This window comes from Meleagris gallopavo, chromosome 2, assembly GCF_000146605.3.
Source record: "Meleagris gallopavo isolate NT-WF06-2002-E0010 breed Aviagen turkey brand Nicholas breeding stock chromosome 2, Turkey_5.1, whole genome shotgun sequence".
NCBI classification, from domain to species: domain Eukaryota; kingdom Metazoa; phylum Chordata; class Aves; order Galliformes; family Phasianidae; genus Meleagris; species Meleagris gallopavo.
In genome coordinates this window covers 41,748,971-41,763,051 of record NC_015012.2, presented here as the reverse complement: position 1 = coordinate 41,763,051, position 14,081 = coordinate 41,748,971, and the positions used below count along the sequence as shown (strand labels likewise).

Below are 14,081 nucleotides of genomic sequence, written 5' to 3'. Positions count from 1 at the left end.
CATAAGCTGCAGCATAGGAAGTTTTGCACGAATGTGTGTAAGAACTTCTTCACGGTGAGGGTGACGGAGCACTGGAACAGGCTGCCCAGGGAGGTTGTGGAGTCTCCTTCTCTGGAGATATTCAAGTCTCGCCTGGACGCCTACCTGTGCGACCTGGTGTAGGGAACCTGCTTTGGCAGGGGGGTTGGTCTCGATGATCTCTAGAGGTCCCTTCCAACCCCTACAATTCTGTGATTCTGTGATTCTGTGAAGTTCGGGGACTTGATAAATCCAGATTGGATTTGCACACAGTGTTTCCTATTCGCTCCATCACACCTTATTCTTATCCCACACTGCTTATTTCACTCTTTCTCTCAGTTTTTTTACATCAATACTTAGCCAACCCATTAGTAGGTTTCCTAATCCAAATATCCCTCAAGAAGCTCTTGCTGCCTATTCCTATCCTTGTCTATTTACTTTGCCTCTTCTGCAGCATATTTTTTCGAATAGCATCTTTTTTTAGCCTTTTAAATTGCTCAGATACTTCAATAACAACAACCATAGGAGAAGAATGAAGCTGAAGAGAATACGTGTATTAATAGAAACAAGTAAATCTCCTCTTATGTGTAAGGTGGCCATGATCTGGTGTACACTCCAACATTGCTTTCCCAGTGTAGCACTTTCACGCTACTTAAGTGGTCAGTGAACCTTTTAGGACTCGAAGTCTCAGTGAACATTTCTGGGCCCGGATATTAAAAACTAAGCGGCTTGTAAAGTGTCAAGGATATTCATATGTTTTGGAAAAATTTGTTCTAATTCTAGGTCTTGGCATCTGTTTTCTTGCCTCTTACAACTGAGAACATCTCCCAGAATAGGCCAGGCAGTTTGCTGTCTCTATCTTAGACTCCTTATCACTGCTTAATCACTGCTGAAGTACACTCACTGGGGGAAAACCTCTCATCTTACCCTGCCAGCATGGTGTACAACAGGATCCCCAAGCTCCAGATGTCACAGGCTGCATCATAACCTTGGCGCTTAAGGACCTGTGTGAAGAAAAGATGGGTGAAAAAATACAAGTTAATCTGATTCCTGAATTTTTGCTTCTGTGTTGCAAAAAGCATTGAGCAGAGGTTGTATCAGGCAACATTTCCAGGCTTGCCCTAACACCTGGCTTGAAGAGGTGTCTGCTCAGGAGCCAGCTGTTGGTAGTGGCACAGAGGGGCTCAGGCCAGAGTTGGTTGGTCAGTGTGCAGGCCCATCTTTACAGGAACTGAGCTGGAGGTGGTGTATGTTGGCCTTCAACATCAAAGCAGGGTAACCTTTTCTACTTTTTTCAGTGTTTTAAACATTTATTGAAGAAAGCTCTTAATGCTCTTAAATGTGTCCTCTGATCAGGAAGGTCACCAAGTACACTGTGGACGAATCAAGCATAGGGCTGACTGACACAGGAAGCATGTCTGAGTTTTGTTTGGATCTGATACAGCAACTGGATGCTCACTAACTCATATTTTATGTCATACTTGTACAGATACATTACAACTGCAAAGAAAGCTAAAAGGTTTATGTCACTTCTGGTGTAAGAAAGTGGCAGCATTTAGATGGGGATTAACAACTAATGTGTTAAAACTTTTCCACACAGAGAAGGCAAATTTCATGATACTCAGCAGAGATCTGAGAAGATTCAGGATTGGTACAGGATGGACACTTAGACTAGCAAGGATGTAATTTGGATTTAATCTATGCAAATGCATAAGAGAAGAAACGTATGTTTGAGACCCTGCAGGTCCAAGTGAAAGTAAAGTCAACGACTAACAAGCACTGCTGCGATCAGGAGAAGAGCTGTATTTCTCTTTGGCACAGAAAGACTCATGAGCCACCTCCAGATCTTTGTTCATAAACACGAACTACTGTTCTGTTTACTTAACTTCAGTTCTGACACACAAGAAGAGTTTAGTTCCTTCTGATGGATCAGATGCCTTATAATAATAATAATAATAATAATAATTATTATTATTATTATTTTGGCAAAACACATGAAAAGGAAATGTACAAATTCAGCAAGTCTTTCTCTGACCTGGTTATTATCCAATAGTGATGTCAACTATTTGAAGTTTATCACAGAAAACACCAAGTATTGCTGGAAAAAAACAGTTTCAGAAAATGTTGCCTTGACAAATTTTACAAATGATGAGTGGTAAAGCAGCCATCTGCCATGCTGCTAGGAGAACATCTGCCACATTGAAATAATATGGAGAAAAAACACACTTTCTCCCGTGACAAAGCTGGTAAAAAAAATCCTGCTTCTACCTTTCTCTCCAGTGCTTCATGTGTACTCTCAGGCTGTTTTAATTGTTTCTATGGCTTTAGTTTGTGCATTCATTGCTCCTCTACTATGTTAGAATTTATGGGAAAAAACCCAATCTTTTCTATTTGTCAAGCTCAGTTGCTTCTTGCTTCATATGTGAGACTGAATACCCAACATTCATCCCTTGGTGTAGGCATTCTTGTTGCTTCTTAAGTAGTTACATTTTCATTGCCATCACTGTCTTTCTCAAATAACAAAAGGACGATAGAGTCAAATACAAATGACAGAAAAAAATTAGGTAGTGATGAAATTTAGAGAAGACGGCCATTAAGCAAGTATTCACACAGCCCCAAAATGATGGGCAGGAGTTGCTGCATGCTATCATTCAATTTGCAACAACTCTTCAAGACAACAGGGACATTGACTCTGTTCCATTTCCTAAGAAAGCTTTGGTGGCAAATACTTCTCATCTGCAGCAACATTACTCCATGGATAACAACAGCAGATAGTGAGTTACTAGTGACACTGCTTTTCTAAAATGTCTCTAGACTTTTGCAACTGTAGTTAAAGGAAGAAAATGAAGGTGGTAGGAGCAAGTGCTGGAAATTTTGACCAAAATGGGGCTTTATGAGGGGAGGAGGGGGAGAGATCATTGAACAATAACTTGTGTCCTAGAAACAAATCTAAATGAAAGCAAGAAATCTAAGCTTAATGGAAAAGCTTTGCAAAAGTTTCTGCCCACTAACAAAGCTCCAGTTCTAAGAGAAGGCTCTGGAGAGAAATCATTGTGGCCTTCCAGTACTTGAAGGGAGCTTATAAGCAGGAGGGGGATCGACGTTTTTCATGGTCTGATTGTGAAAGGACAAGGGGGAATGGCTTTAAACTAAAAGAGGGTAGATCTAGGTTAGATGTTAAGAAGAAATTTTTTACTCAGAGTGTGGTGAGGCACTTGAACAGGTTGCCCAGAGGGACTGTGAATGCCCCATATCTGGAGGTATTAAAGTCCAGGTTGGACGGGGCCCTGGGCAGCCTGACCTGATGGGTGGCAGCCCTGCCCACAGCAGAAGGCTGGAGCTAGATCTTTAAGGTCCTCTCCAGCCCAAGCTGTTCTGTGATTCTATAATTCTCTGGTGGACTGCTGAAGAATTTAGGGTCGAGGTCACCTAAAGAATTTGGTGGGATCTGAAATATACTCATGAGCTGCTTTTTAGCTCCACACATGGCAAGGTGTCGTGGTGCCCAGAACCAAACTTCAGCTGGATTCATTCAGTTGTGATAATGGCTCAGATGCTTCTCTAAATCCCTCCTATTTCTATGCATTTTGATTTACTGGATTAACAGTGTTAGAAATACAGGCTTTTCTCAGCTGTAACACAAGCAGGGATGTGTATGGGCATGAAAGATAATAATCTTATAATTTTTAATGAAAAAAAAGAGTTCAAAGTTTTTGGAGGAAATCTGTGGAATGAAGTCCTTTTATTTTATGCAAGGACTACGCTGGGGCTCAGTAGGCTTTTCGCTCGCTGTTCACTCTCTGCAAACGACATCGCTCACACTAGGTGGCAGAGTGCTTCCTTCTTTCTGAGAACTTTCAACTTATTCACTATTCTCATCCGAAGTACAAATTAAATGTTTCCACAATAAAGCTAGACTCAAGTATGCAAATATGTCATCAGCCCTCTGCCGTTATCCTTTTGTGTCATCATGCGGTCTGACTTCCTGCCTTCTTGGTCCATGTCACCAGCATATTGCAGATGCTGCAGTGGTGCTCAGAAAATGCAGAAGCCAGGTCCAGGCTGGAGGGCAGCATTATATCACAAGTAAAATGTAAAAGTAGTGAGGGCTCTATGTAAGCTCTCAGTTACTGTCAGTTCCAGTAACATTTCAGTTAATCTCAGACATTTCCTGCTTTAGTTGGACTTGTCTTGCTCATCACAAACAACCAGGAGAGTGAGTTCTGCCTTCAGTTCAAACCAGAAGAGGCTAAGCTGAAACAGCACTGGGCTGATGACGTTTGTGATTACAGACAATGAACAAAACAGCCCATCAGGAAAAACACCTACACCTATTTTAATCACACTGTATCTTGGAGAAAACCTCAGTGCTCTAAATCTTACAAACACAATTAATCCTTGATTTTGAAATTAAACATCTGTGGGTGCCACAGATCTTTCATTACTTATTTTGATACATTTCATATAGCTAATTCCAGTATCTAAAATGAAAAAACATCCAGACAGTGATAAAATAACAACCCAATCTGTCTTGGCAGTGGAAGTTTTTTTACTAGGGAAAAAAAAAAAAAGTGTTTGCATTTATACTGCCCCTGGTGATACTCCCTAATTCTCTTTCTGATGCTGGATCCTTGTATCTTGTGGCATCGTGGAAGGACCATGTACAGGAAGATCATCCCATTTTTCACTTCTCAGTTGCATCCACGCAGAAGAACATTGGGTAGAGGACAGTTATAAGGAAGAAAAAGAGAGGAGCAGCACCCACGGGCAGTGCAGAACTACCACACCCTGGATGTGGGGCTTATTTGGCTTGTTTCTGTTTTCACATCTGTAAAAATAGGAAAGTAGCCCTCTCCTTCCTCACACAGTTGTTGTTAGCTCTGGTAGTGATGGGAACCTCAATGTATTGCAATTCAGCAGAAAAGGGCAGGTCAGTTCTGGGTTATTACTTGCATCAAACAGCCTGTTTCTCCATGAGCAGCTTGGCAGGGTATGGTAAGAGAAATGATACAAGAAGCCCAGAGACTTGATGCCATAAAGAAATCTACTCCTTGTTTCCAAAAGAGAGTAAGGACAGATAGGGAGGCCTAGGAGAGAGGGGTTTTGAGATTTATACAATTTTCCTATCTTTACTATTAGTCCCTGCATCCCCTGTAACAGTGAGATCAGTACTTGAAAAGATCAGGAGGAGAGATGTTTCAGTGTCTCAATGAAATCATTGCAAAGCTCCTACCGACTTCACTGTTGTAAGGATTTCATCCATGGGTATATATCTTTTGGGTCTTATGCCTGATATTAAGACTAAAAACAACTTCCCCAAAAAGACTGACAGGAATAGAAAACTTCTAGTAATAAAAGCTGTGAAAGTTCCTGTAGCTGTGTGTCTGCCCTGCTCCTCTTTGAAAGGCAATGAGAAAAGGGTGAGAGGGACAGAGGACTTCTTTCCATGTCATATGTGTTAGCAACAGCTTTGAAACGTGATCCTACCTCAGGGGCGACAAAGTTGGCCGTGTAGCAAGGAGTCATGAGCAGCCCGTTCTCTGCTCTCAGTTGCTTGGCAAAGCCAAAGTCACAGATCCTGATGGAGTCTGGGTTTCCTGACTCATCCATGTAGAGGATATTACTTGGCTTCAAATCTCGGTGCACCACCTTAATGAGAAAGCAGTGAATAATGAATAAGGAGAGGAGGAGAACACAGGATTGGCTGCCATGTCTGGTTTGTTGTTTGAGTAAGTCAAGAGCTCGCACCCAAGATGTTTCTATTTTGGAGAAAAGCTGCATAAAAACCTCAGGTAAATAAAGGAGAAAAAAAAAAGTTTAAAATCTGTTAAAATAAAAAAGAGTATGTTTTGCAACCTCTGCTGAAATATGATGGAGCCAGCTGTTCTAAGGGGGGGCAATCTTCTTGAGGGCAGTCAAAGGGGCTGCTGTACAAACATGCTGGTGTCAGCATCTCTCGGATAGCCCTGAAATATTCAGCTGGAAAGGTCACAATGAAATCCTGCCATTGGAGGGAAGCATCTTCTTGTGACATAGAAGTGGCTAACATTTGAAGAGAAGGGCTATTTTTCACAAAAATCTTCCCTGTAGACACCCAATGCTGCATATTTTACAACAGGTACTGCATTTCTGTGGTGGGAAAACAACCTTTACTGATTATATAACTGGAAAACTATCATGAATACATACCAGTCCAAGTGCAAAATATGCTTGCTTTAACCATGAAAGGAAAAAGAATCAAATATTTGACTAGTTATCCAAACTGTTTGTCCTTGAAAAGTGGAAAAGGAGAGAAAGCTTGGATTTTAAGTCAGCTCTTCAACAGCATGTCAGGAAACTTTTGCATCAGCTGCTCAAATGCCACTTCAATTTGGAAACTGAGCATTTACTTTTTCCACCTGTCTCAGATAGGTTTCTACCTGACTCATATATTCTACTGGAAAATCTGATAAAAGGTACTGCAATTACAGCAATAAACAGAAAGGAATAGCAGTAAACAATTACTATTTCAGAAAGATACCTGAAAATCATTATAGTTCAGGGATGAAAATTCCACTTTGACATACTGCAGTTCAGATGCAAACTTGCTAGAAAGGCTACAAACCTATTTTACAACTCAAATACAATTCTAAATGTGGAAAAAGAATGAAACATAAGTTCACTGAACTCTGTTTTTGGGGGGAAAAAAATACGTTTATATTTTAGAGAAGGATAATCACAACCATTTGCTTTTTTAAAATGTTGGAGTTTACAGAGGTTGCTGCATAGAAGCAAAAAAGTAATGCTTACCCCCTGGGAGTGCAGGTAGTCCACAGTCCTGGTGATAGTGCACAGCACAGCGCTGGCCTCTCGCTCTGAAAAACACTTCTGCTGAAGAATGCGGTCCAGGAGCTCTCCTCCCCGCATCAACTCCATCACCAGGTACACATATTTCCCATCATCATAGACCTGTGAGAGTAATATAATAAATATATTTTGGACTCAAGCTTCATCTAACTTGGTGAAGGTCGGCCCTTTAATCAGCCTATTGGCTTGATTGTAAGATGTTGGAAGAAGAAAATGTCAGCTAATGCATGGGAAATGTTCTTGTTATGCTTAACATCAGAAAAGGCAACTTTATAACACAACTTCATCATCACTTTTTTCTCGTGTCTGTAGCAACTTGCTGATTTGTCCATGCAGAAACTCAGCCTTCCTGATCTGCTATCATGTCGGCAGAGTAGACCAAACTGCTAAAAGCAGCACAACTTCACACAGCCTGAAATGTCTCCTGGCTCTCACCCAAGCCTCCTTCCCCGTAATGTTCTCTTTCCCGTTTTACAGAGTAATGTTTGCCATTTTAAATACCAATATTTCCCTTTGAGTCATGATCAGCTAAATGAACTGTATTATACTGTTGGCCAAGACCTGCTTCCAATGATGTCATAGAGTTTTTATTTGCAATTCTGGTGAGTATATTGGCATGAGCTGTAACATGTACTTATTTTCAATGTCAATTGAAAGGGGGAAAAGACATTTCTTTGTCTAAGTTGGAAGATGTCCATTTTCATGTCATAATCCTTTATCTAGGTTGAAATAATAGACAACGTTACAGTCATCAATGCCAAGTGCTTTTGGAAAGGAATATAATTTCTCTTTTGCACAATTTTAAGATAGTTTAATATTTAGGAATTGGGTGAGATTTTCTTGGGGTATGTGATCAGAAAATGTGTATAGACTTCTGTAAGGTGTGAACCATAATGAGTTACTGGCTGGAAAATTACTGGAAAGTACTGCAAAACCAGGTGTATTTTGTTGTTCTCCAGCATGGTGCACCTTTGATTTTTTCTGCAGTTGATTAGACAAGACTTGGAGAATGTACAACCTGACTTGTTTTTCCATTTGTTAGCCAATAATTCATTAATGCTATATTTTTTTCCTTGACTTCAATGTGTCTTGTTTTAGCTCCAAACTTAAAGTAGATAATTTTCCAGATAAGAGGTGAGCCTGATCATAAAGTGAAAATTATTTAATATTGTAGTGCTCAGTGAGTACTCACATCTTTAAGAGTAATGATGTTTGGATGCTGTCCGTATCGCAAGAGAATCTCTATTTCTTCAGAGGGGTCTCTCTTGCTCTTGTCAATTATCTGGAATAAATAAAGAGTGGTAAAATACCAGCTAGTAGCATTAATAACAAAACAAAAATTAATATCTAAAATTCTTTTATGAATAATTTTTCTAGTAAAGGCCAGCTCAAACATGTAAAAATGATATTTGAAAAGTCATGATTGTCAGACAAAGTCCCTGATGACTGGAAGAAAAGACAGTATCACACCCATTTTTAAAAAGGGTATAAAGGATGACCCAAGAAACTTGTGCTGAGGCACATGGAAGACTGGGCAGTGAAACAAGATAACCAGCACGGTTTCACCAAGGGCAAGTCCTGCCTGACCAACCTAGTGGCTGCCTATGATAGCATAATTGCCTTGATGGACAAGGGAAGAGCCACCGATGTCATCTGTCTCTTCAGTAATGCCTTTGACATGACCCCCTATAACATCTTTCTCTCCAAATTGGAAAGATATGGATTTGACAAATGGACTGCTTGATGGATGAGGATCTGGTTGCAAGAGTGCGCCCAAACAATGCAGATAAATAGCTCAGTGTCACGATGGAGATCAGTGATGAGTGGTGTCCGTTAAGGGGCAGTTCTGGGACTGATGCTCTTTAATGTCTTCATCAGTGACATCAACAGTGGGACTGAATACACCTTCAGCAAGTTTGCAGATGACAGCATCAAACTGTGTAGCGCAGTTGATACACCTGAGGGATGGAATGCCATTCAGAGAGACCTAGACAGACTTGAGCAATGGGACCACGAGAACCTCACGAGGTTCAACAAAGCCAAGCGCAAGGTCTTGTAGCTGGGTCATGGCAACCCCTACTATCAGTAAAAGCTATGGGATGGAAGGACTGAGCACAGACCCGCCAAAAATTCTCAATCAATTCCCAATCTTGCCCAGTCAAGAGCACTGATTAGTGATTCTCTTTTGCAGATGTGATAACTACAAACCAAAAAAGTAACTGTAAAATAACCCAAAGAAGATACACTTCAAAATTCAAATGCAACTTCACAGGGAGTAGCAAAAAATTTGTTCTATTAGGAACTCATTAGGAGTGAAATATTTGGTAAGAATTTCTTATTTCTAGAAAACAGCATTCAAATAATATTTACAGAAGAATAATGGGTGGCATTATTAAGAAATTCGTAATTCCATTATTGGATGTGAAGACTTCCAACCTTAAATGTGATTAGGTCTCTGTAAGAACAGCACGGAGCACGGATTCAGTGCTGCTTGAAGGGAAATGTCTTTTTAAAAACCTCTTTTGTTGATGGAGATAAATGCTTGTCTGTTTTTGCATGCACTTTCATTGTTTAATTATGGTGATGCACATTTAAGTACACATCTAAAATTTAGTGCATCAGTCATATTAGTGCATACATCAGAGGTTTTGTACTCCTCATGATTGACATGCATTTGTACTGATAATGATGATGGTGGTTGCTTGTGGTTGCAGTATGCATCTGAAGCCATATGAATGATTTGATTCTACCTGAACAGCAGTGTGACAAATTCAAGTGCAACAGGCAGCTGATGCAGGGAAACAGCAGTTGTCCACCTTTCAATAAATGAAGGTAAAAATTCAACAACAGGGGAGAGGAGAAAATCCTACTGGACTTCTCTTTAGAATAATGTTATTCTTCTAGTTCAATACAGACATTCTCAAAAACCCAATGAAATCCCTCATAAATAAAACTAAATAAAACGGTGTCCGAATGTGTCCCACTCAACCAATAACTAATATATAAAAAGATACTCGGGACCACTTTCTTGGCTGGAGCAAACTAATATAGCCCTTGTCAAATTAATGGAGTTACATAAATGTGTGCTCGTTAAGATCTACCTGCCTCCTACAAACCAGCAGAACAGCAAGTATTACTGCTATTGTGGGAAGCACCGCTACCACCATGGTGCTGCAGCAAGTGATATATTCTGGGTTGTTTTTCCTGTGTAAGAAGGTATCTAAGGCTGTGGAAAACTTTAAGCAGCTATTAATAATGCAGGAATATAATTACGTATATATTGCCTAAAAAAAAAATCCAAACCAAAATTAGTCCTAGCTATTGAAATAAAACTCAAAACAACATAACCTGAAGCAGTCTGCTAGTGATTTAGTAGCAACAGCAGCAGACAATATGTCAGCATAAAACAGCAGCTTCTCAATCTCAACATGCTTTATAAATATTCATCTCAAAGCAGTCCTGTTAAATACACAGAACTTTTACTTCAGTATGTGCACAAGCTGTGACTACATGGACAAGCTGCCCAGAAAACCCAACCCACCACTGCAGAGCCTCCATGGGGCAGGCCCTCAGCTGCCTCTCTGCAGCCCTATGACACCATGCAGTTGCCACCCCTCCACCATTTTATAATTGGCTAGAAAGGGGAAGGCTTTAGTGGGAATGGAATGATGTCACTCAAATGATACACGTACTTCACTTATGTGACATTCACATAAAACCAGAACACTGGGTGCCATCCAGCCAAGGAAATGAGGCATGTGACACTCTCACTCCATTGTTGTTCAGACTACTCATTACACTAAAATCTCAATGACTGACACTGATCCTGTCTTCTTGGTAATGACCACTCTCATTTACCCAGATTATTTGAAGGAGCTTCAGCGTGAGTAGGAGCAAGGCTGAGACAAATAGAGCCATAGTCAGCACCAGGGGCAGAGGCCTGAGATGTTCCAAAATCTTTGAGAACACCTCTTCCACAGCCTTCCATATTTATCCATGCGCAGATCTGTACATCAGTGCCAAGAAAATGAAGCAGCTTTTACAGTAACTTGAGAAGTGTTCATTAAGTCAGACTTCCTGATTGCCAGAGAAGGTGAGGGATGCACCACAAAGTCCAGCAGGTGCTGAACTTCCCCCTGTGAACAAACTGAGGTCTATGCTCACCAGCCCCTCCTGGCTCCCAGGGCTCTGCTCCCATGGGTTTGGTCCCAATCTCCTTTCCAGTAGGCTTTCATCAGCAGCAAACCACTACCATAACAGACAAAAACCAGGCACTTTCCTTTCCACTCCACTTTCCACTTTGTTAATGGATCTTCCTCTTGCTCCTTCTCTGGAGTTTAATTAATCCCTCATTTTTAAAGGCCAGTTCTATTGTCAGTCCTTAAGCATGGAGAGGTTTTAGCTCTGCCCACAGAATCATCCAGTGAGGTTTTAGCTCTGCCCACAGAATCATCCAGTGTGGTATTAGCTCTGCCCACAGAATCATCCAGTGGAGACTGTGTGGACCAGACCACAGCATAGGTAGCACTTCAGATCTATCTGATGTGGCCATGATCTTCAAATGCAATCTGACACAACATCTCTCAGAGCTACACTTTCAGAATACCTGCCTTTGGTATTCTGCTCCAATAAAGGCCAGAAACTGTGAATTGTGTCCTACCTAAACACTGAAGGCTGAAATGCTAGGAAAAAAAATGCATTAAATGTTATGGGTATAGATACAAACACTGCTGTACTCCCATCAAACTTTTAATCACCTGATTAAAAGCTAAGCTATTTCACTTGTAAAATTTCTTGTGGTGACAAAGAGTATTTCCCAGTCTGGCCTCTCTTTGTTTCCCCTGAGATATTGCATCTTGCATGAAGGCAGCCTCTTCCCTATTCCTCTCTTATGGTGGACCATGAACCTCCTGCAACTCCTTGCACAAGGAATGATCTTCCTTGAGGAAAGTCACTGTGATTTGAACTCAACTAAATGTATGCACACCCTCCATTACAGACATCAGGGAAGGTTTGCTCTGCTTTCAGCCCTGTGGTAATATGCAATGCTGCTATTTTTCTATTTCACTCTGTAGATGTATGGAGAAGAAAACCAACGTGGAAAGACATCATAACATATAAATAATTTAACTGAAAATGTAACAGAAGTTCTATTGTACCTTGGAATAAAAGAGCTATGAAGTAGAGAGGTTTACTGTTGTCCTTTAGAAAAATAAGAAACTGATTTTTCTGGATGGGCTCTCAAGGATTGCCTACAAACACTGTAATAACTCTGGAGGAAACAATTTCAGAGTAAAATGGGCTCAACACGCAAAAGTATCCTTTGTTCAGCTTATTCTAATGGTGATTTTTTTGTGTTGTTCCTTGGCTAATGCATTCTTTGTCTATTTTACTGACTAGTTGAAAGAAAAGTTGTATTTTCTTCTGTGGAATTTAGGGTAAAAACCTCATGATATTTTTAAATGAGTCAAGCTCTATCAAGGGATAATACTAAACTCTTTCTCTCTCAAGGGAGAAAGGATCAGGAGATAATATTTTCAAAATCCTATTTAATGTGTCTGGCCAGTTTTCACAAGTGCCATCACAAATCCTCTGCATGGAAAAAAACCACCGATTCTTCCTTACTGATGGGTATTCAATGTCTTCAGCTTTGCCAGGTGTACTGCTGAGTACAAAAAAGAGCATCAATACAGTGGGTCATGTCTCACTGAAAATGAGTGAGTACAAAATATACAGTAACTATATAGACAGAATATATTTGCCGTCTGCAGTTTTGTGGAGGTATTTTTGTGTCTCTGACTGTACAGATGAATTTCTTCTTCTGGAGCTAGCTATGCCATTAGCAGATGTTACAGTCTTCAGCTGTCTGATACCACCCACCAGCTGGGATTTATAGCCTTCATAGCCCTGCCAAAAAAAAATGGTATGTGTGAGCACTCCCTAATCTACTTTGGGCAGAATTAGCCTTGTTAATGGAAATTGCCTTTTTAAACAGCTGAAATTAACCTGGATGACCTTGTGCAAGGAGGATGACTGTTCTTTACACGAAGTTCTCCATCACTACACTTGAGATATTGGAAAAAGGCAAAAGGTAGGAAGTGACAATTTAACTGCCTCTGCTGTCTGGAAAATGAGTAAACTAAAAGAAAAGGTAAGAGAAAGGCAGCTGGGTGAGAATGAAGACTGAAAAGAAACATGAAATGCAGTGATGGGAACAGCTCTGACACTGGCCTTAAGAGAGAGGATGGGCTCTGGCCAGGGTAAGCTGGAGCGAGAAGCAAGGAAACTGCTTGCTGCTGAGTCTTCCTGTGCTGGGGAAAAAGGTCTTTATACATCTTTAATGAACAAACAACTGCTTTAAAAATTTGCTTGGCTCTCGCTTCTTCCTCTTAAGAAATGTGGGACATAAATGTTCTGCTTAGTCATGTCAATCAAAATGGGCAATCTTCCTCAATTTCTCTGGGAAAATCAAGCTAAATGTGCCAATACTGGCACTGTGGTTTAAGCCTGTGAATGCTACTACCACGGGCTCCAAAAAATAAGAAATCAGTTTTAACTTATTTATTCCACTGGAAAACTTCCACTTGCAGTGGGATCAACCACAATCAACAATAATCAGGAAGCATTAAAGGTACAACCTGCAGCACAGGCATAAATTAAAAAGAGGTTGTGGGACTTTGGTGGAATAGATTTTGTGGGCTGTGCTGCATGGGCATAAGGTGTAGCTCTCCTGGATTGTCCTTTTTTACCTCAGTCCCAAACAGGACTGGTGCTATTCTCTTCTTCAGTGCCCCACATGACCTTTCCTGGCAGCTGAAACTGAGACACAGGAATGTGAACTGGGAAAGCTGAGCCATGGACACAGTCCTAGCCTGGTGCTCTGGTTCCAGCGGCAGAGTCCAGCAGGTCAGGCCAGAGACCTGAGCACTGCAACACCTCAAGCAGCCACAGCTGAGGCTGCCAGTGCATTTAGGAAGCAGGATGACTGAAAGCATCTTTTGATCAGCATGAAGACTTCATGCAAAAAGAAAAGAGGAGAAAGAGGGCTTTGTACACTTTCTAAAGATGCTTTATTTTCTACTACCTATCTTGAATTTTTCTCTACAGCCTGTCTGCAATGTAAGTATGGGTTAATCATCTTTAAGAAGAGATTTATATAACAGAGTGATGGTGTGATGCAATGCTCTCTGTAGGAATCCTTTTTTTTTTTTTTTTTC

The 14,081-nt window shown here is 40.7% G+C and overlaps 1 protein-coding gene across 2 annotated transcripts in view; it reads right to left on the bottom strand.

Moving 5' to 3' along the window:
* Nucleotides 1–14,081, bottom strand: part of RPS6KA2 (ribosomal protein S6 kinase A2) — a 274,636-nt gene that overhangs the window by 7,558 nt on the left and 252,997 nt on the right. For both annotated transcript variants that reach the window (XM_031552440.1, XM_010707087.3), the window contains 4 exons: nt 8,057–8,146; nt 6,808–6,966; nt 5,506–5,667; nt 946–1,022 (listed from right to left, as the gene is read on the bottom strand). In XM_031552440.1, coding sequence (XP_031408300.1) covers nt 946–1,022; nt 5,506–5,667; nt 6,808–6,966; nt 8,057–8,146 — 488 coding nt within the window. The remainder of the gene's footprint in view (nt 1–945; nt 1,023–5,505; nt 5,668–6,807; nt 6,967–8,056; nt 8,147–14,081) is intronic.